Here is a 16,966-nt window from a genome sequence, read left to right as displayed (position 1 = left end):
AGGAGCAACTACCCAAATGCGGAAAATACTCAATCAATCGTCCAAGATTAATGTTTTACGGGTACTTCAAGACTCGTCGTTAAGTAGGGGCATTTGTAGACATGAAAATTCTATGGAATTAAAGTCCATATTAAATTTTGATAAATCTCTAAATTAAGGAAATATCAAGCCCAAACCCAAGGTTCAATTTTTAAGTCCAATATTGGGATTTAAATTAACCCAAATTCATTAGGCTAGTCCGTTGAATGAACCCACTTCATTAGGCCCAATATGTCATCTTCCCAAAGGCACAGTTTGGTGTCACATGTCAAATGACGTAGCACGACAAGTTAAACGGAAAAGCCAATAGGATCATGACACGTGTCAAAATGACAAGGCATGCCAAGTCAAATTAAAAGGCCAATGAAATCGCGTCACATGTGCAAGTGACATGTTCTGGCCAATCAAATTGTCACTCTTCAATCTGATTGGTCGGAAAGAGTTTGTTTTTATCATAATTCTCCCCTCCTACAACTATAAATAGGGGTCTTCATAACTCAGAAAAAACACCAGAAGTTATAACAAGAAGCAAGAAAGAGTTCATAGATCAAACGCTATAAATTCCTCCACAAGTTTCAAGATTCAAGCAATCAAGTTCAAGCTTAAGAACAAATCAAGTTCAAGCTCAAGAATGAAGAACAAATCAAGGTCAAGTTCAAGCAATCAAGCTCAAGATCATCGTTCGTGGCAACAACTACATATTCAAGATCAAGCTCGAAAGCCCTTGAATTTATTTACTATTAGAAAGAAGAATTAGAGGATTCATAAAGATTGTACACTCATATTACTTGAAATCAAATACTACGATTGTTGCAATATTTTTCGATCTTGATTTTATTTTCTCGACGCAATATATTGTCTACAACCATTCACTTGAAATTTTTTTTCACATTTTTTTGAAAATTTTACAATTCTTATGTCCAAACGCTCACTTAATAAAATGATCTGATTGTATAAATATTATTTGAATCGTCTGCATATTTATCTTTGACATTTGATTCTATTAGATGCGAATAATACCCCACTATCGTCATTTCATATATACAGTTATACACGCATCAAAGTTGTGCTCTGCTTACATGATACATGTAACCATTTTTATTATTCAGCTAAACAAGATAATGAAAATGCAAATTCTTTTGCCCTTCGAAAAATATATGGAAATAAAGAAACATTGCTGCAGAAAAACATAAGCCAAAAAGAAAAATTAGAAAAAAATTCATTAAACAATTTCCACTAGATAACTACCAACTTAATGGAAATAATTAAGAAAAAGATTAAGAAATTTGGAAGCCAAAGTGCTAAATGAACAGTTCAAAATAGAGAATTGTTAGATAACTTATAGGAGGTAAAGGGACTTTGGATTCCATTAACATGAACTCTGCATCATCCTACAAACTAACTTCAGGTAAAACCTAGCAACAGATCTTCAAATGACCATCTTCTGTTCCAACCACAAAGAACCGCGAGAAAGGTAGAATATTTATACTTGATAAAACAGACACGTTCTTTGATTCACGATCACCCATGTATAGATACTGAGGCGTAACAACTTGCTGGGCGTCCTGCCACATTTCGTTAAAGCCAGCAAGAAGCAAATTAGAGCAATAGCTCAAGTAGTGATTTCAGCATTAGTTTTCAGAGTAAAGGAGCAAAATAAGAAAATGAGTCCCCCAGTATATTTTATTTGTTCCGCGCCAAAGTATGATCAGTACAATAACCAGTAGTAGTTCTTAGCCTTCCCTTTTCAAAAGAGGAAGATTACAGAAAATAAGCCACCACACATTACATTTCATTTTTTCTGCACGGTAACTAGTTATTTTGCACCACCCGCCAACTAAGATTAATAGTGGCAGCCGACAGAGCAATCTACATCACAAGGAATTAAAGTGCTATTCGTCGTGCAGCTACTATACTCTTCATAAGCAATGAATTATCACAGCCCTAATTCGTACAAATTATAGTGATCGGAGGTATCCTCTGCTACTTAATGATAAAATGCATTTTATATTAATTTGTATTCACTGGAAAACAAAAACTTATTAATATTTTGAACTGGTTATCTTTCATTTGATTATACTTTCCTTCTTTTTTGAATAAGCAAGGTCTTTGAATTACTTGTACCTTGAATATATATATATATATATATATATATATATATATATATATATATATATATATATATATATATATATATATATATATATATATATATATATATGTCTACCTCAGTTGTCCATTCACATCACAAACATCTATAATTTCAAGTATCAAGATTATGCCGCTGTCTAATACACATTGTTCAAGAGACTAGATAGAAATGCATTCCTCATAAATAAAGAAGCCTTAAAACAAACTAGATGATATAAATTCTACAGATTTATATGCCAGTAGACTATTTATCTTTTTTTATGACTGAGAAATCCGTCTGGAGTCAAACCTTAGGACTAACGCAACCTTTGAAACTCGGGGATAATGGGTCCGCCTCTCTACCCTTCTCCACCTATATACCAAGCTTACTTCGATGGCGCATGGCGCAGGGCTCGAACCTGTGACCTAAGTCACAAGTCCCTCAATCTTCTCCGCTTGAACTAAGCCCTGGGGGCAGTGCAGCTAGAGTATATAACATTTTATAGATAGTAAATGCAGCTATGATGTTAAACTCAGAGAAGAATGTCACCGTCTTAATTTTCCCCTTAATTATTACCCTGTGCAACTTACATTTCATATACTACATCTATCTTAACAAGATTAATTACATTTCAGAAACAGATTCTTTAGTGAATTTCTACAGATCCACCAAGGCATATGTGACTTTTGTGTTTCAGATGAATGGCAAATAGACCAGCCAGGAGGATATAACAATATCAAATTGTATACTATCTTATGCGCAAGCAAGCAGAATATCCAAAATTCAGTGGAAGGAAAAAGAAGTGTCTATAAAGTGAAAAGATACAGCTAGATACATACATCATCAGAAGAGCTGGCCAAAGAAGAAATCCCAATTTTACTGCGGGATATTGAAATCACATTTTGTCCCCAAATGGAGAAACCAGAAACACCATCACTGTGACATCTGGAAGCCAAGGGTTCTGATTTCCAATTTCTGTGATTAAAAATGAAGTAAAACAGAAAAAGACGAAAATTAAAAATCTCAAACAAGAAAAAGCTAAGTAATGCATTGAGTAAACATGACATGAATCTAATCAACGAAGTGTATGTGTTCCTTGGAAAGATAAGTAGAAATCAAAAACTTTCTGGGGACATTTTCCAGAATGCAAAGCCAACAAATGCCAGGTCGTGCACGCGATCAAATTTGTTCTTCATCATCTCATGGGTTTCAGCTTTTGGCTTTCTCAAACATGAAATTTCGCAATTGCTAACTTAGAAAGAAACATATTTGAAACAAAAGCAGACCAAATTATTATATGACTTGAGTTAAGATACCAATGACTTTAAGCTATGCAGTTTACTGGAGATGAAATGCAGCTCAATGGTTCTAGCTATGCAGCCAGTTTCACACTGACTGACAAACTAACTGTATGCAAGAATTCAGTCACGGATAAGATTGACTGAGATCTAGGCCAATCCGTGCTGGGCCTAATCTCGGACTGGGCCTAATCTTATTGTGCCCCATTTTCACGAAAATTAAGTCCATATTGCAAAACTTAAAGACAAATGTAGAACATTAAAGTAACCTTCTCAAGTCCCAAATCCTTAAGGTGCGGTCGAGGGAGCTCGAAACCAGCAAATGTTCTTCTGGCGCGGCTATCTGCAGGCAGCAAGCAAGTAAAAACACCAGAATAAGTAGAACCCCTTTATTTCAAGCTACTGGGAGTAATAGCCAACTCTACCTTTGTGACAAAACCATCATGAGCTTGCCATGAGGAAATAATTTTTCCACTCCTCACATCAAATAACCTGCAATAGCCAGAACTTTGCCCAACAGCAACCCAAGATGGATATTGAGGATTTCCGTATTGCTGTTTAGTCGAAGCACATGAGCATATGGAAGAAATCAGAGAAGGGAAATTGGACTCAGTAGCTTCACTCCTCCATAAATGAAGTTTTTGGCCTTGTCTGACGTCAATGAATCTGGATGCCAAAATAACATTGACTGGATAAACCATGTAAGAGAATGTATCTGAGTCAATTAAATACAACTCCAGAAGGCACTGACCTGAGAGAGCCATTTCCAGTACCCACAACAAGATTGTCCAGATATTCTGAGTAATGCATACTAGTGTACAAATTACCATCAAATGAAGTGTTCAATATTCCACCTGACAATGAATTGAAATGTAGCATATTAGCCTGTTCTGCATTCAACTTAGAAGCTTTGGCCAAAGGGCCAGTATGTTGCGCAGGGCTTGTCGAAAACTCTGCAAACACAGATATTAGCTTCCCTGTTTGGCCATTCCACACATGCACTGTCCCATCACAGGATGCTACCCTTCCACAGGATGCCAAAAGACAAATGTCATTCACAACCTGTAAAGGGAAGAAAAATAAATGCGTAGAAATTCAGTGCGGGTTTTTTTCCTATATATCTCAACCTAATTATGTGGAAAATTTAATAGAAGGCATTTTTAAGGTACAGAACCAACTCATGCTTCGTAAGGATTATGTTCAGTTCCTCTTGCAAAGAACAACTACAAGTTAACAAGTCGTTAGGCACAACGTACAGATGAATGCTTACTGTTTGATAGCAAAAAAGGACAATGAAGCTGAAAAATAGAATTGTTGGATAGTTATGCGTAAATAGTCCTAGTCCCATATGTAGTAGGAGTAAAATATGTCCTAGTCCCATATGTAGTAGAAGTAGAATAAGTCCTAGTCCCATATGTAGTAGGAGTAGAATATGTATTATATATAGGGCTCATGTATCATTGTTAAAAACAGATTTTTCTCCCATGCATTCTCACATGGTATCAGAGCTTCAGTGAGAAAATTATCGTTGTGCATCATTCCAGCGACATCCGGGAAAAAAGATCTCGTCGCCGTGCAATTTTCCGGCAACTTCGTCTTGTTTCCAGGGTTCATCACTGCTACAGTAGTACTGCGCATATACCAGTACCACCACCAAATCCGAAACCCTTGTGCGATCAAACCCCAGAAATTCTAGTTCCATCGAGATAGAAAAGTCAGTCACCGTGCGCCTTTCCAGTTGACGACTCAAGTTTGATTTGCGTTATCTCCTCATCGGTAAGTGTTGTGCGAAAACCAATACTACCATCTTATTCGGAAAAGTCGGGCAACAAAACCCCAGTCAATTGCTCCGGCAGAAAGTCCCTCACGCGCCTCCACGTGCCGCCTGAACTAGGGTTCCGACAAGCTACAATAACTTTTCTGGTGTGTGTGAGCCGTTCCAGCCACTTTCTGGCAAAACTTCTTAAGGACAACTTACTCGTCCAGTGATTCCGAGCCTACGCGTAAAAATTACATCAAATTCTGATAACTAATAGTAATTTCCAGAAAAGTTTCTGTTTACTGGTGGTGTTTTAGAACCTATTATAATTTTCCGGCGCTTTTCAGCCAACTTCTGCTTATCAGCAACCACTTAGTTTTGTTGCTCAGAGGCAGTCTAGCGGTCTTGTATGTCGAATGATTAGCTTGCAGATATTTTCACAAAGTCACTCATTGGTCCTCGTATTAGTTACATATGTAACAAGCTCGGTACATATGATTTGTATACACCGGCTTGAGGGGGAGTGTTGGATAGTTATGTGTAAATAGTCCTAGTCCCATATGTAATAGGAGTAAAATATGTCTTAGTCCCATATGTAGTAGGAGTAGAATAAGTCCTAGACTCCTAGTCCCATATGTAGTAGGAGTAGAATATGTATTATATATAGGGCTCATGTATCATTGTTAAAAACAGATTTTTCTCCCGTGCACTCTCACAAAAATCATGTAACAAATTCCTTTTGTTGGGAGGAATCCAGGTTCCATAATGTGACATAGCTTAGCAATACTTATTATGTATCAACAACAATCTGTCAATCAATTGAAACCGACAGACAAGCAGGAACATTATACCAGATTATAATTTGCTTAAATGCATGAAAACTGCCAAGTAAGCTGATAAGACATTCCATTGCGGTGTCTATATCAGCTTTCCCTCAACAATAAATATCTTATTATACCAGAAAATGGCGCACACCTTATGCCCAAGATTATAACAGTTAATTCTCTTAAATAAGGAAAGCAAATCACTGAAGCAGAATAGAACAGTGGGAGAAATCAATCATTCTCCGGTCTAAGGTTTTCCTGCTACGGAAGTTTCATCTGTATACCAAATAAAGCACAATAAAACACTCTCTTCCCATTTTATTGGTGAAGATAAGATAAAATGAGCACAGAGATCAGAAGGTCGTATGACTGGCATATGAAATTGGTGGTAGCAGCAAAAAAAACGCATTTGTTTGGAAAGTTGGTATGATAGGGAAAACATTAGATGATCATTAGAGTTTTAATTTTTCAAGCCTTTTAATATCCTTTTGGATGTTTTTACTATAGAAGTTTGTCGAACTCTTTATCACATTCCAGCACAGAAAGTGCGTCAAAGAAATTAGGAAAGGAGGAGCACATAAATAAAAAAGGAAACTAAAGAATCCGCGTTCTATTTAGTGCCATAATGTTAACTTGTTATAAACCTATTATATCAGGGGAAAATAATAAGAACTTTTTTATCATTAAAAAAAAAGCTTTTTTCTTTCAATCATAAGACAGGTGATGCAATTCAAACAAAAGAAATAGAATAGGCACACCTCCTCATGGCCGTAATAACCAGATATAGAATCAATTCTTGACAACTCCCACTTTTGAACAATCCCTTTGAATCCTGGACCAACTCCAGCAGTGAAAAGAAAGCATTCATCTTGGCAGACTGCTATAGATCTTAGCACTCCGTGATGTGCTCGAACAGAGTGCAGAACAGATGCTTTGATTTTCCATGGAAGTTCATCCTTTGAACCACCAGGACGGCCAATAAAATCAGGGCCACTCCAATTAGCAGCTGGACTCGGGAACCAATACCAGGGTTCCATCTTGCTAAAATCTGAGCCTCTTGCATTCCTATCTGCAGAATCCTGATGCTGGCTAGACAGATGTCTGTTTAATGTAGGGGTTTTGGAGCCTCTTTTTCCTTGTGATTGAGGTGTTGACCACCCTAAACCATTCAGCAACTTCTTAGCTGGAGTACATTCAGACGTTAAGCTCTCACCAAGAGACAGCTTTCTAGCATATGTTCCTGGACCACTTCGAGAGGATTCCCCTGCGGATTCCCACTGAATCATGAAATTTCAGAAATCAACACAAAAAGGAAAAGGGTATACAAGGGAAAAAATGTAGTTCTTTCTTTTCATAAGTAATATTTTATTGATGCCAAAACAGCACTAAGGTGGTTCTGGGAAAAAAATACATAGTTCTATACTACTATCATTAGAAGTATGGAGTCTTGTTCAGAATCAAGTCCCTTCTTATGCGGCTTTAACTTGAAGTAATAAATCCCTTTTCAATACTCAATTTATCTAGGAGCTTAAGCTAATTTTGTATATCTTATATTTGTCAGATTGAATGCCTCACAGCAGCGTCAGCAGCAAAGAGCCTATCATTTAGTACTCCATCTTGATTTTGATAACCATTTGAGGGAGTTCGTACCGAACTTGACATGTTAGTGTTTGAGAATATAGAATTTTTCCTCTACAACTTAAAGATCCTATTAACAGAAGTATTAGGAAGCATACCTTCCAGTTATAACGGCGCAGAAGAAACTGCTCTAGTAGCAACCATGTGGCACAACACTGGCGAAGCTTCTCTATACCAAGAAGAGATGCAAATGATGGATATAAAAGCATCCTGCACAGGTTAAAGTTTATTACATGATACGAGAAATGATAAGACGACAGCATATTCCAAAAATCAAAAAAACCCACACAAGGTCCAAACGGCTTGTAATTTTGTTCTCATCTTCCCCCTTGGTGCTGGGACCTCGAATTCCTCCCTGGATGCTAGAATTACCTGCTTTCTCCTGGGAGAAGGCAAGCTCATCAAAAAGTTTCCTGAGTTTCGGAAGGACGTGTAATGCTGTTAAATCTGATCCAATTTGCTGACAAAGAGCTAGCAGATTTCTTGCAGCACCCTTGCATGCAAAAGAATTCCATCATCTACACAGATAACAAGCATAAAGAATCAAGAAATAAAGAAAGAGAATTTGGAATTTTCACTTGAACCTCCTGAGATTCTAATAATAGAAGAAAAACCTCCATATTTCTTTATAACAGCAAAAATATAGTTCATGAATAAGGGAGTTTTCTGTAACTTTAGGAACTTGAGGAAAGCTCCCCTTATTGTCCCAGCAGAGTGTAAATTGTCACTTCATAAAAATATGCGTAAAATCACTACTATTTTCTTTTAACTAGAAATTTCAACACCAAATCATGGCAGCAAAGCAAAATATAAAAGTTATATACAACATCTTCTACTTGCGTCACCTCAACATGCACTGTCTTCAAAGATCCAGGAAGATGAGTATTTTGTAACGCTTGCGAAAGCACAATTGTTGTGCAGGAGTTAGGGAGCGAGTTTAAAATTTTGGGGCATAAGAATCTGGAAAGTATCCTCTCTATAATTTTATTTCATCAAATGTGGCTCCCTAGTTCAAGAAAGTGCAGGTTTGCAACAAAGCGTAGCTAAGAACAGGGACAAAAGAGAAAAATTGAGAGAAAAGTTGAAATACCTCGACCACCTGAATTCCCAAGTTGGTCTGCATGAGAACCTGAAGATATAAGAATCTGCCATCCTACAAAAGCATTTCAATGCATTACTAATTGGAACATATGCTGAAATTTATTATGAAATTAAAATTATTTGATATCAAATTCCATACCTCAACAAGCTCCTTAACAAGCGCCTCCCTTGTCAAGGAAGTAGTGAGACCATCTAAAGTCATTAGACAGTCCATTAGGGCCAAAAAACCCCAACTCTGTGCAGCTTCATGCTTATTTGCAAATGAATTGTCAATGCACGAAAGAATGACAATTCTTAGTAATGGTAGAATCTGTCTGACTATGAAACTCTCTCCAAAAAGACCACCTAAAATATAAGAAGCATAGTCAGGTTGCGAAATCAGAAGCATATTTGTAAAAACAGAACATAGGTCTATCCTTCATAATTTACAAATACCAATTCTAACTAAGACATCAATGCCATCATCACTGAGCCCCTTGCCAAAGCAGTGAAGGAGAGGTAAGATCGTCTGGTGAGAAACAAAGAATTAGTCATACATGAGAATAACCTTTTCAGAAAATTCAAAAAAAAGTCTAAATACTTCCACCTATCAAAAGGGTAGAGGGGATGAGGAGGGGAACTTTGGTTGACTACAACCTGATGAACAGTAACAGGAACGCCAAGTTCCTCACTAGAGCCAATCAACAGGACAGAAGCAGCAATAGCAGAGCTCTTGCAAGGAGTACCAAGTAAGTTTGATACAACAAATGGATGTACTGTCTCCACATACGCTTGTTTACCAATCTTGTTCCATATATCCAGCACAAAGGAACCTTGGAGAAGAGAAACCTTCAAATGTGAAGGACCAGTACCCTGATAGAAAAGAAACACAAAGTAGGTTTTGGGAGCAAAAGCCAAGGAGATAGACAGATCAAACATTTAGACAGCATAGTTAACCTGAAGAATCTTCTGGATAGCAGGTATGACCAGTTTCTTTACTGCTTCTGGAGTCAGACACCTCAAAAGTTCTGTTATTACTGTGCAACCCCATTCAGCTTCAGAATCCGACAAAGGATTCAAGACTAGTTTCAAACAGTTAGGAGCACACATTTCGGCAGCAAATGTTCCCATTGCTTTGAGTGCTCCCTGTCGGGCAAAAGCTGCAGCGTAACGAAGTCGTGATTCATCTTTTGCTATAAGCTGAAGGGGGGCAAGAAACAAATAGGATGACTTGACTGTTGCTAGAAAATAAGGAGAGTCCAAAAGACATTTGGCAGAAGGCCTCCTATTGAAGGAAAAGAGAACAGTTAGTTTTGAGATGGTCCCTTGCCTTCTGCAGATATTGACACTACATAACGCAGTTAGGAGGTAATATCAATGCAAGATTTTAAATAAGGAAAGTGAATACAGAACTATACCTCCTCCAATCCTTTTGGATGCAGGATTCAACAACAACTTGAGTGTCAGGGGGAAGATCTTGTACTAATGCAGGTAAGACACCGCACTCTAAGTACACAGCTAAAGAGGTTGGATCAAAAAGTGGCCTTCTCAGGTGAAGTTCTGCTAAGATGCAGCCAACAGCAAAGATATCATTAGCAACATCTTCAGACAAAATGTGTGGCTGAGAACATTTTTGCTTCCAAAGCAATAGTGCTTGATATCCCATAGATACATCATCCACCACTTCAATATTCTTGAGAAGGTAGTTCACATCAATGACAGATGGCTTGACTGTAATGGTGCTATAGCCAGTTTTTCTGGATGTAGTATTCTCTAATTTCTTAGTTAATAGCCCTTTCCCAGGGGAGTCAAGATCTTCATGATCATCTGGATGCAAATTGTAAATAGGAGCCAAATGAGGCGCATGCTCGGAGAATGCAGCTGCTTCTTCCAATTCATGCAAGAATGAAGTTCCAATAACCAGAGCTTGCTCAGTCACGTCACATGTTGGGAGTTGATTCATTTCAGCTTCATTGGACGTGTCACAAATTCTCACGGTAGCAAGCCGCCGAGGAGGATGTGGTTTTGTAAAAAGTTGACGACGTCCCACTGATTTCGGTTTTGAAGGAGCAGATGAGGGCAACATAACATTTTTGGCAGCAACAGCAGCGTCACCACACAATTTGTAGCCGAAGGTGATGTCAATCCAATTATGTAGTTGGCGTGAAACCCGATCGCTTTCTAAAGCGTCTCTATGCAACTTGATGAATTCCTCGGGGGTGCCCGCCCATGAGGGCACAGCCAAATGAGACATCCCAGAATGTATAGAATAGAATATATGCGGATCACAATAAAATTCTGGAATGCACTCATCAGGTGTCCATTGATATAGTCTTTGCATGGTGGAAGGATATTCATTTGGTTCATAAACTGAACGAACAGCCATACGCAAAACACTCAAGGGCAACCTCCTCGCCTTATAACTGCAGACAGCCAGCTCAGACAGGCACTCGTCTGATACATGATGAGGAATTTCAGATGTCGAATACGTGAAGTCCAATTGCTCGTCACCTTTTGCCAGCCTCCATTTGCTCTTAGCTAGATCTCTCCATCCCGTGTCAGTATTCTCATCAGGTTTCACGCTAAAATCTATAACCCATGGCATTACAGTATAAAAGGTATTGTCACCCCACCTTCTCCCTGCTAATCGGTTTAAGACTAATAGATACTCAAAGTTACTCATTTCACCCTTCCACCAACATTTAAAGCTAGAAAACCAATCTGTAGATTGGGAGAGCTTTAGATCAGCATAAAGCCCTTGTAAAGAGCACCCGCTAAAACAGCAACTAACTCCTGAATCAGGACTGCACTCTATTTTAGAAATTGAAACGGAACTCTGGAGGAACTTATTACAAATGGGCAGCCAACACCATAGAGAATCAACCAATGATATACTGGATGGACAGACATTACCATGGGAAACACCTAAACCATGCATGTAAGCCAACCCTGATAATAGCTGAAAGATTAAATACCGCATATGCCAGTCAGACTTTATGACACCAGGGCTGAAGTGAAGTATGTTTTCCAAGGTGTGTGGCATTTTTGGAAGCAACAAATTAAGTTGACCAGAATTTTTTAGCATTCCTAAAGTCGGAGAAATGTTTGGATGCCTTATGCAGCCAGGGCAGTGTTCTTCCTCAAATGAAGGAATCCCCACTAATCTAAGAAAGTTAACACTCTCTCGTCCTGATCTTTTACCTTCTATCATGAGAGTTAAAGAATGTAAAATTTGATCTTCAAGAGATCCAGCCAAGAATTCTGAAATAATACATTCAACTAATGCCGATGAAGAAATCCCAATCCGAGCGACTGGAACCAGGGCAGTCAGAGTCCTAAAGCAAGAAAACGTACCAGAAAAGTTACAAGTCAAATTTTGACAACCTAGTCCATATAGGGATGTATGTTTGCCACCATTCTGCAAATCTTCACATTCAGTTGATCTAGTTTCTAACGAAGAAGTTTTATCACTAGAGAGTCCAACACTGACCTCAGCTTGAACCTGATCAATCTCCACCTGAACTGCCTGCGCACTGCCACTATTCGTTCTTGCTTCAAGATCCTCTAGATAATACTGATCACTGCACAGAAGGGCGCTAAGTTGTATAAGATCATACTGGGACCAACTATGTCCACAAGAATCAGTCTACTACTTATCAAATCTGTACATGTTTTCTTCTAGTTTTTTCTTTGCTTCCACTTGAGAAAGTGGAGTGACATACTATTCCAACTTTTTAAAGGGCCAAACTGGCATGAAGCAGACCAGCCAAAACAAGTCAACATCTTTAAATAAAAACAACATGTTCCCTCTGTTCCAATTTATATGGTACTCTTTTGGAACGTCAAAAAATGTTTGACGTCAAGCTATATCAATAAAAAAAATTGCAATTTTCAAAATGTGCTAAAAGAGTGCCACCATATAGAAGGTAGCATTAGTTACAAGAAAATTTAATATTGTCGTATAATATGCTACCGCACTCCCCTCTGCACAAATCAATGAGTCTGACAAAAACAATGTGCCAGACGATATCAATCTGACTCGTTCCCAGAAACATTCTCTGAAAGGATCTAATCGGCCTCTTCAAACGATCAATAACCATCACTGTCATCTCCGTCCATAAAGAATATAGACAGTATTAATCAACTGCCCATCAATCCAAAACTAGTTGGGATCAGCTATATAAATCCACTATTCACCATCAATGATGAATCCACTATCCATCTTAATTCGAGTATTTTTACACTAGCTATCAACATACCGCAACGCTCCTCCTGTATCCTTACTTGAAACAAGCTAAGCTTTCACATAGACAATAAGACTTTCTTTAAAGGCGAAGGACTTGGGATACAATGCCTCAAACTAATTACAGTCAGCCATATAAAGGGGCAAGTGCATACATAGCCATTCTTAGGTATGCTATTTAGAGATTAGCCAGTATTTATTTTGTCTTGAAATTTTAAACCAAAAATCTTAACTTCGGGATAATTCCGGACACTTTTGTCCCAAAAAATTAAAGTGAAAAATTGAAAATCGGGACGCACTGGCTAATTAGGTGGCTACCTGGTGTCATTTCTACCCATATAAATCCTCTAATATCTAAACCAGGAACCAGCTATGCTTCCTTGCTTTCATATAGAAACAAAGTTTCTTCTTCTATTATCACATAGACACAAAGTTTCCTTTTTTCTTTCTTTTTTCAAGTGGGGGATGGGAAATGCACACACACACAAAAGATCATACAAAAAAAAAAAGCACAAGATTCATACATGTAAGTGGCCAAGCAACTATCTTTATGAAGGGGCATATAAGTCAACTGAAATTGTGGCAACCCTTCTCCATTTGAACTTGATGGCTGCAAAAATCAACAATTGAGAGGATTAGTATTTAGTAAAAATCACATAACTCTTCTTGCTACACAAATACAAATGTACCTGAACAACGGCGGTAGAGCCAAAAGGAAGAGGAGAATCGGAAAGACCATAACAGAATATGAGTTGGTCAGAGAAATCTGATTGAATTCTGCGTTGAAGACACTCAAAACACATTTCCCTTCCCATTTTCAAGTTTCAATTACAGATTTTGATGAGTTTTCATCAAATCAGAAACTTAGCTTGTTGTCTTTAAATGCTCTTCGGGCAACAATTACTGAAGAAGAGAGCAGGAACAAAAACAGGATCACTACACAACAAGATTCCGAGCTTCTTCTTCTTTTCTTTGTAATTGTTTTTTCAGACAAATTCCCGAGTTCTCTAACGATGTGGGTGATCATACGACGTCGTTATCATGTTTTGCAAGTTAGCATGTAAATTGGTCTTTTCTCACCTAATTTGCAATTTGTAAATGGATTTGAAATATACTCGTGTATATTTTCAAAGTACTATCAATATAATTTAACATATTATATCAAGCTATTAGTTTACAAGTGAATTATTTATATTAGTTTACCAATTCAATTGTTGTTTTTCCATTTTAATATTGAATAATTTAGAGTTTCCGACATTACAAATTATATCACATTTTTTACTAACATACATATATGTAAACATACTTAACAAATTCCTTGCAATGTTGGACCCAATGTAGCATACTATCATGACTATGTTTTGGTCCCAATTACCCTATGTCAATATCTGTAAATATGATTTATTTATTTTTGGCTAGGTCTACATTGATTCTAAGCAATTTTAAGATATTTTGAGACAACTTAAACGGTGCGTTTGGTACGAAGAAAAATATTTTTTTCGAAAAATATTTTCCAATTTTCTCATGTTTGGTTGGTTTAAATGTTTTGAAAAACATTTTTCTTATGAACTCGTTTTCCTCCAATTGGAGGAAAATATTTTTCTTATCAAGAGAAGGGAAAATATTTTCTAAAACTCCTTCTCAACCTTCCGCACCCTCACCAATCCACCCCACACCACCCAACCCCATCCACCCCACCTCCTCTCTCCAAAAAGGCTTTTTTTGATTTTACAAATTTCAGTTTTTTTCGTCACCACCCACCCTGCTACTCCCCTCCCCCCTCCCCCCCCCCCCCCCCCGCAAAAAAAATATATTTTTTTACTTTTTTTTGTAATTTTAAATTTCTGTTTTTCCGTTTTTCTGCACCACCCACCCCTACTGCCCCCCTCCACCCCGCACAAAAAAACAATTTTTTAAACGTTTTTTTTGTATGTGCAATTTTTATTTTTTCGTTTTTCTGCACCACCCACTGCGCCCCCCACCCCCGGATTTTTTTTAATATATTTTCAGTTTTAGTTTTTTCATCTTTCGGTTTATAGGTTCGAAATTTTACAAGTTCCAAAGTTATGAGTTTGGAAGTTTATGTGTTTGAAAGTTTACGGGTTTAGAAATTATAAAGTTTAAGGGTTTGAAAGTTCGCGATTTCGAAAGTTTAGCAGTTCGAAAATTTATGAAATTTGTGGGTTCGGAAGGTTGTTGGTTCGAAAGTTTATGGCTTCATGTTTATTGTATCTAGATTATTTAGAAATACTTTTGAGAAGTTATTTTTCTTAATTCGCGTGCCAAATATCAGAAAATGAATAAGATTACTACTTGTTTTCTATGAAAATATTTTCTTGGAAAACATTTTCCGTTATACAAACACACCCAGAGTCTCAAAATATGGTGGGCTAGGTCTCATTTAACACATTCAAACATCGCAGTTTTACACTTTAATGTTGTTGGGATTGTCAAAGTACTTCGAGTGACTTTTTCTTGCTGACACTGTTGAGATATATTATTAACCATGCGGTTTAGACATAGTATTATATTTTATTCTTTATGAAACAATTATTTATTTAATTTATTCAATTCAATAAATTACTACTTTAAATAGATCATATGTTACATGTGTGTCCTTTTGATTATGTAGTAGACAATTTAGTATATGGAGTTTTAGCTCATGTACAGAAGATTAAATTGTTTGTTCTCGTAATTAATAAACTATGTTCATAATCAAAGATATTGTTGGACAAAACATCTTGATGATTGTAGCACAAGATTATAGTATAATTTATCTTGATTATGGGAGTAGTTTTACTCCAACATCTTGTACTAGTATACTCAGTGTATATTGAACAGACCAAGTAGAGAAAAGATATTTTTGTACTGAATATATAAAATATTTTCTCTAATTCATTAAATGAGCTTATACTCCTAATCTTGATATAATTATTATGATCAATGTAATTTGTTTTGATTTATCAAAAGGTACGACTCTATTTAGAGTTAGTGTATGCCTAATAGATTGGACAATAACGAATAACATTTGTGAATAATAATTAGTTAATAGAATCAATGACTCGTTTTTGAGTTTGATGATACCCCTTTATGTAAGCTTATAAGTTTTATGTGAAAACCCGGCCGGTAGATTTTGTATCCGTCACATGAAATGTTTTAAGCGGAATTGTAAAGGATTTAATTAGTTGATTAAATTAAATTTTCAGTGATTTAATTTAATTAACTGGTGTTTAAGATTTTAACATGGGGAGTTAAAATAAGGGTTGTTGAATTTTCGAAATTCATATTGAGGAGTTCAATTGCAGTTTATTAGTGGACTAAATTGCAATTAATTATAGTAAGAATTAATTCATGCTAATTTCGTATTAATACTATAGTTGGTAACCTCTTATTATTATTGTGGACCCTGCTATACCTAGTAAAGACCTGGACAAGACTTGGGTAAAAAGTGACTTGGGAGAAAAGTCACCTAATAGAGTTGGAGTTGAATTCTACTTGTAGAAGGAGAATCCTACACGTTTTCGGAGGAGGATTTTCGGCCAAAATAACTCTATTAAAGGAGGACTAATTTCACCCAATAAGTCACTTTTTTAGAGTTGTATTGTTCTTGCGCACCCAAAAACAAAGTCGTCCAAGGTTTTACTAGGCAAATAGCAGAAAACTGCAATCCTGGATTCTTGTTGTCTGGAAGATTTGTGCAACTATTTCAAGAGGTTAGTGCTTCTAATCTTGTTGTTATTGTGTTGTCTAGTTTACATGTATTTGATGTCTGGTTGTATGCTTGCTTCCGTTGCGCATGTTCTAACATTGATATCAAACGCCATCTTACATCTAACTAGATAATGTAATACAACATGCATAGAGTAATATTAAAATGTGTTATTTATTTATACATGTTTGGGATGATTATTCTTTGTTAAAAGTGATTGTATTTATTAGTATCTTAATTCTGTA

The 16,966-nt window shown here is 36.8% G+C and overlaps 1 protein-coding gene across 2 annotated transcripts; it reads right to left on the bottom strand.

The window, feature by feature from the left end:
- Positions 1-1,229: 1,229 nt before the first annotated feature.
- On the bottom strand, positions 1,230-14,043 carry LOC104225031 (protein GFS12). Of its 2 annotated transcripts, XM_009776785.2 has the most exons (17): positions 13,702-14,043; positions 13,537-13,622; positions 12,260-12,350; positions 10,188-12,187; positions 9,727-10,054; positions 9,427-9,642; positions 9,226-9,298; positions 8,930-9,135; positions 8,780-8,842; positions 7,977-8,182; positions 7,788-7,899; positions 6,810-7,328; positions 4,220-4,530; positions 3,894-4,134; positions 3,738-3,811; positions 3,010-3,145; positions 1,230-1,604 (listed from the first exon to the last, which is right to left on the bottom strand). In XM_009776785.2, the coding sequence occupies exons 1-17, from the start codon at positions 13,825-13,827 to the stop codon at positions 1,455-1,457; spliced, it is 4,938 nt and encodes a 1,645-aa protein (XP_009775087.1). In that variant the 5' UTR covers positions 13,828-14,043; the 3' UTR covers positions 1,230-1,454. The 2 variants fall into 2 exon arrangements, with proteins under 2 accessions (XP_009775087.1, XP_009775086.1); XM_009776784.2 differs by having other exon boundaries at positions 10,188-12,350.
- Between the last annotated feature and the right edge of the window lie 2,923 nt (positions 14,044-16,966).

The sequence above is a fragment of the Nicotiana sylvestris genome, chromosome 10 (genome assembly GCF_000393655.2).
Source record: "Nicotiana sylvestris chromosome 10, ASM39365v2, whole genome shotgun sequence".
NCBI classification, from domain to species: Eukaryota; Viridiplantae; Streptophyta; class Magnoliopsida; order Solanales; family Solanaceae; genus Nicotiana; species Nicotiana sylvestris.
This window is presented reverse-complemented; position numbering and strand designations above follow the sequence as displayed.